Here is a 6,000-nt window from a genome sequence, read left to right as displayed (position 1 = left end):
TGTCACTGTGTCACTGGAGTTGTGTAGAGTCTGGGCCAATGTCTGGGTTACTCAGGCTTTTATCAGCATAAGCAACTCCAGGTAGGTAAAATTTAGAAGGAAAAGATTTATTTTGGCTCCCAGTTTGGGGGTCCCAGTTGTGACTGTTAGGTGTGTGGGAAGGCATCCCATTAAGGTAGAAGCATGTGATTAAGAACCACCTACATCAAGACTCAGGGATCGAGCTAGAAAGAGGCCAGAGTCTGTAGTCCCCCTAAGATCACCTCTGGATCAGGTCTAGGGATCCAGGGCTCTCACAAGGCTGTAACTCTCTTAAGGACTCCATGACAGGTTTTGACCATTTTGCTACAAAACACTAGCTCCTTGTCTGGACCCACAGGTAGCTGAAAGCAGGAGAAAGACCTTTGCCTTGGTTTTTCGGTCTTTTTACTTTGTGTCAGATTCCTGCCTAACAATGCACATCAGCCTGGCCTGTCAGTCACTCCAGGTGTGTCTGTCTCTGTGTGTGTGTGTGTGTGTGTGTGTGTGTGTGTGTGTGTGTGTAGGGTTACCACCAAAAGCCTCAGCTCAGGTAAAGCTGGATGCTTGACTCTACCACACAGAGGAGTTTCAGGATGAGCCAGAGTGAAGCCGTTAATAAACGGAATAGGCACTGAGGCAGGGATCTGTACAGGAAATGGGTAGGGAGTGCACAGTCTCAGAACGAAGATGCTGCCTTGCTGTGTGCTTGATCCCGAGGCTGTCCTCAAAGGATGTAATTTATGATATTTAAAGATGAAGCAATGGTTAAAATTAAAAATTTCAAATTAAGGGAACAATATGAGATGATGTAGTTTCTTGTATCAATAATTTCTCTTTGTAAATGTAATTGCATTTTTTAAAGGAGTGGTATTAGGACTTAGGGATGAATGAGAGAGGAGAGCTAATTTAATGGAACTTAGGGGTATAAGCATTCTGGGCTTCAGTAAGCACTGATCATTTGTTATTTATTTCTATCTTATGTGTGTAGGTGTTTTGACTGATATATGTCTGTGTCCCATGTACATGCCTGGTGGACATAGAGAGCTGAAGGAGATTCTTTGGAATTGGAGTTATAGACTGGTGTGGGCTGGTGGTGAGCCACGATGTGGTTGCTGGGAATTGAACCCACATCCTTTGAAAAAGAGGCCAGTGTTCTTAACCACAGAGCCACCTCTCTACCCTCCTCATTTGTTGTCTTGAATATTCTTGTTTGAGATGTCTCTAGGAAAGCAAACTGGTAATTTCGGCCTTACCAGTTGTGTTGAAGTTTCTAGGCTCTCAGAGGCAAACTAGATCCTAGAGTGAGGAACTTTTCCCCCTTCTCATGTCTATTTAAGTTTCTCATCTTTCTATTTTGCCTCATGTTGCTTTGCCTATCTTACTTCCCGACAAGGATGAGTGCACAGAGGCCATTTATCGTCTTAAACCTGCAGTCCCTTTGAATTCCGGGAACAGCAGTGCCTCACTGGATGACCACCTCCCAGAAGAAGGCCTTGGATAGAAGTGATCATTTCTCAAGAACCAACTTGTCTCATAAGCAACAAGGCTTCCTTAGACCACCTTTCAGAATCAGCTAAGACAGTGATCAACAGGCTGTACCTCAGCTTTGTGTATACCCTGTGCTCTTGTGCCCAGATTATCTCCCTATTAAAACCTAGAGCCCATCACTGGTCACCCAAAGACGAAGTAAGGGTCACTGGACTCTTCCCAACATCCACTAGCTCCTTGACATTCTCTTTCACCGTGGCTGCTCTTTTTAATTGGCACATTGCATAGGCAGCTGAGCCTAGTCTGCTGGGGCCCCTGGAGCTGGGGAGACTGCCCTAAATGTCTGGTGACAAATCTACCATCTCCCAGTAGTATCACCCCGGGGAGTCAGGCCTTTAACGCATGGGCATCAGGGGTCATTGCACATGAAGCCATAATGATGCAGAACTGCTTTCTTTGTACACTACAGTGAATACAACTACAGTGAATACATTTTGAAGATGGAGACTTCAGTTCCATTTAAAGAAGCATGGAGAAATATAGTTGTGAGCCCTGCTGGGTCAGCTTTTTGTTCTGCGAGGATCCTTTTTTAAAACAAGTTATTTTCAGCAAGGAAATCAGGGAAAACATTTCAAGAGTGTTGTACTGTTAGTTTGACACATGCATGCGCGCATACACCACGAACACACACACACACACACACACACACACACACACCTCTCAAGGGTTTCTTGGAAACCTCTGGGATTAATTAACTTTCAGATTCCAAAAATGTATCAGGCAAAATAATATTATCCCAGTGCTGAGAAACACCTGGTGCAGAGGCTGAAGCCATGGCTGCAGCCATGGAGTGTGTGTACTGCCTGTGTTTCTAGTCCAGACAGATCTAGGGATTAGAGAGAATCAGTGCAGAGTCACTATGTGGGCTGCATTCAGTTCACGAACAGCTGTCCTGAATTAAGAAAAAGAGAACACTATCTCACGCTATCTCAGGCTGCCTTGGATCAGTTCTTTCAGCCTCCCAATTTGAAATGTAGATGGAGCCTGAAGCTAACTTGGTGCTTCCACACCATAGACACCATACAAACAGCACATTGCAGGCTTACAGAAGGTAGTCGTAAGACCCTACAGATAACTGAGTGCCACAGGCCAGTCTCCTGGGTGGCCGTGGGGGATGGAGTGAGACATGATGTGGGAAGACAGAAGGAAGCAGAGTAGGAATGGTTTTTCCCATCCAGTGGCTGTCCCCACCATGGCCTTATGCCCCTTCCTGATTCTGTTGGACCAGCTTTATCCAGTTCTTTTTGTGCAACAGTTTGTTCGAAGGAAAGATGCTTATTTTTTGTTGCGGTTTTGCTTATTAATTTATTTATGGGAGCAGGGTCTCATATAGTTCAGGCTGGCCTTGAACTTACTATGTAGCACCTCCCAAGTGCTGTGATTACCCATGCATGCCACCATAACCGATTTATGGGCTCAAACTCAGGAAGTTCTGGATGATAGGAAAGCACTCTTCCAACATCTCCAGCCCATGGCAGAAGGATCCGAGGTTAAAAATACCTTACAAGTCTTTCAATTAGGCTCCGGTTCTTGGAGTAGTGGGAACTGTGGCTTTGTCAATGGTGAAGTACACCACCTCTCTGGAAAGATTTTTCTGTTTCACTAGCTTAGCAGGAGAGTCCAGTGGTTAGGCAGGGGAGTGAGTGCGTATGAGAACTCCTTGTCATGTGGAAGCGCAATGGTAGCACCGTTTCCAGGTTCCCTTAACTACTAGGTAGTCAAATGTCCCACAAACCCTGGGGAGGGATCATTTTAAGGGCCCCAGAAGTCCTGTTTTAGTTTGCTTTAGACAAAGCATCTGCTTACCTGCTTTCTGGGTTAGGTTTCTGGGTAAAGTTTCATTTGAAGCTAGAGACCTATGATTTCTAGAAAGTTTGGAAACCACTGAGATAGCTGGGGTTTTGCATGTGAGGAGGCTTTCTGGGGGCCATATGGGGCTGCGAGCAGAGAAGGGTAGTGCAGTGGCCAGCTCGACACTTGGCGGGAATGATGCTGTGGGGAAAACTCTTTGAACAGACCAGCTTGAGCAAAGCACAGGGGTGCTCAGCACAGGAGCCCCGGGCTGCCCCAGGGTATCTGGAGGCTGTATTTCAGGTCTTTTACTTTACTCTCTGCTCTGTTACTAATATGATGGTCCAGCATAGGTACCAAGATGGAAACTAAGAGGTTTCTGACAGATGACTTTGACATCTTCTTGCTTCTTTTCCTTTTCAGTGCACTTACATCTCAATTGATCAAGTTCCCAGGACCCATGCCATAGTGATAAGCAGACCTGCCTGGCTCTGGGGGGCAGAAATGGGAGCCAATGAACACGGGGTATGCATAGCCAATGAAGCCATCAATGCCCGAGAACCAGCTGCTGAGACAGAAGCCTTACTGGGGATGGATCTGGTCAGGTACAGAATGGTGATTCTTTGACATATCCGCCAATGGGAGTGGGGATTAATTTTTTCCTGTACCTTCTGTATTGTAAGAAGTTCTATTTCATGGGATTCTAAGATGATGGGGAAAATAGAATAGACGGTAATGGAATATTATTTGCCAATAAAAATAATTAAATACTGCTGTGTGCTACAAATAGGATCTTGAGAACTTGACAAACACTAAGTGAAAGACATCAGATACAAAGGCCACTTGTGTGAATCATAGAAGTGACAGAGGCAGAAAGTAGAGGAATGCTTCTCTGGGGTTAGGATAGGGTAGGGGAGTAGAGTGGGTAGGAGGATGTCTTTGGGAATAATGAAGATGTTTTAAACTTAGGTTGTGGTAGTGGTTATACAATTTTCTATATAAACTGTTTTAATAGAAACCCTGAAAATGAATAATGTCTTTAAAACATGTCTTTAAAATTCCTCATTACAAGCTCATATTCTGAACCTTTATATACAATATTTTTAAATAGAATTCTATTGAGTTAGAAATTATAACATAGAAGAAAACAATAAATATAGTGCATAAGATATTAAAAGAACAAAGAACACAGATGGAGCACCCCCTCTTCTGTCTTCTCCTTGGTGGTCTCCTTGCTTTCTTCCTATTCTTAAACACACGGCCCAGAAGAAGCCAGCTGTGGCAGCTGGGAGCTGGGATCCTGGTATCCGGTCACCCCTGTGGCACAAGGACTGGGGCGTAGGCCTGGCACACGAGGGTGATCTGAGTGCTGAGTGCATGAGGAGACTAGTGTGGGAGAGAACAGGACTCCTCTGAAGTAGAATCACCTCACTGAATGAAGATGGCGCTGGAGAGCTTGTCTTTCAGAGGGGAGTGGATGGAAATACCAAGAAATGCTTGTTCTCTGAGCTAGGTTTCCTTGGCCTTTCAATATGAGGCCTATATTGGACAGCTTTAGAACTTTCTTCCCAAAGCTAATTTCTTAAGAAAAATAATTGAGGTTTAGACAAATTTTCTTTTTTTCTAGAGGAAAATTGCCCATTTACCCAGAAGCCCCTATGACTTATGGCTTCTGCCAACCCCGTGTAGATCTGCTAGGGACAGCCCTTGGGAAGCGTTTCTCGGTCATTTTCTTTTCTTTTCTTTCTTTCTTTCTTTCTTTTTTTGATTTATTTATTTATTATATGTAAGTACACTGTAGCTGTTTACAGACACACAAGAAGAGGGCATCAGATCACATTACGGATGGTTGTGAGCCACCATGTGGTTGCTAGATTTGAACTCAGGACCTTCAGAAGAGCAGTCAATGCTCTTAACTGCTGAGCCGTCTCTCCAGCCCCTTTAATTTCTTTTTTTGTTTTCTTTCTCCCCTCCCTCCCTTCCGCCTATGAAATAGTGTTTTATTTTGTAACCCATGCCTCCCAGGCCCAGTACTGATGATCCATCCTCCTGTCTCAGCCTTTTGAATGCTGAGATGTTAGTCTGGGTAAAATAAGAATTGATGGGAAAAAAGGCAGAAAAAGCTTTATATGTTCAAGGTTTTTCTCTCCAGCAAAACACAAAGAAACCAAGTTTTGGGCTTTTTTTTTTTTTTTTGCAGCTCCATTAATGTGTTGTTTCTTTTAAATAAACACCTACCCCCAAATGAAGAATCGGCAACAAAATCATCTCTAAGTCCCTCGTCCATGGCTTGGTGAGAGTTTTGCAGTTTGGGACCTAGGGAGTTTGTGGAAATCCTAATCCTAAAAGTTAACTTTTGAGTGTTGGCGGAGAGCGCCTCTCCTCCCTGAGAGCACCTTATCTTCCTGAGATTCTCCACCCTGTGAGCAGTGTAGCCTGCTCAGTGTCAGTGTGCTCTTCACTCTCCGCACATGAAAAAGCTCAGGGCTGCAAAGGGATTATAGTCTCCTTCAGGGAGAGGGCAGCAAACCCAGCAGCACAGATCCTTATATAAAATCAAATCAAGAGAGACAGAATTATTTTTAAGCTTTATTTTAAAAAGATTTGCAAATAAATAAATAATATGACACACACAATTTA

The 6,000-nt window shown here is 44.0% G+C and overlaps 1 protein-coding gene across 1 annotated transcript in view; it reads left to right on the top strand.

Annotated features, from left to right (window-relative positions):
* Positions 1–6,000, top strand: part of Scrn1 (secernin 1) — a 63,522-nt gene that overhangs the window by 30,424 nt on the left and 27,098 nt on the right. Inside the window, exon 3 of the mRNA XM_031381968.1 lies at positions 3,784–3,965. Within this exon, the coding sequence (XP_031237828.1) occupies positions 3,784–3,965 (182 nt within the window). The remainder of the gene's footprint in view (positions 1–3,783; positions 3,966–6,000) is intronic.

The sequence above is a fragment of the Mastomys coucha genome, unplaced genomic scaffold, assembly GCF_008632895.1.
Source record: "Mastomys coucha isolate ucsf_1 unplaced genomic scaffold, UCSF_Mcou_1 pScaffold20, whole genome shotgun sequence".
In the NCBI taxonomy this organism is placed as follows: Eukaryota; Metazoa; Chordata; class Mammalia; order Rodentia; family Muridae; genus Mastomys; species Mastomys coucha.
This window is presented reverse-complemented; position numbering and strand designations above follow the sequence as displayed.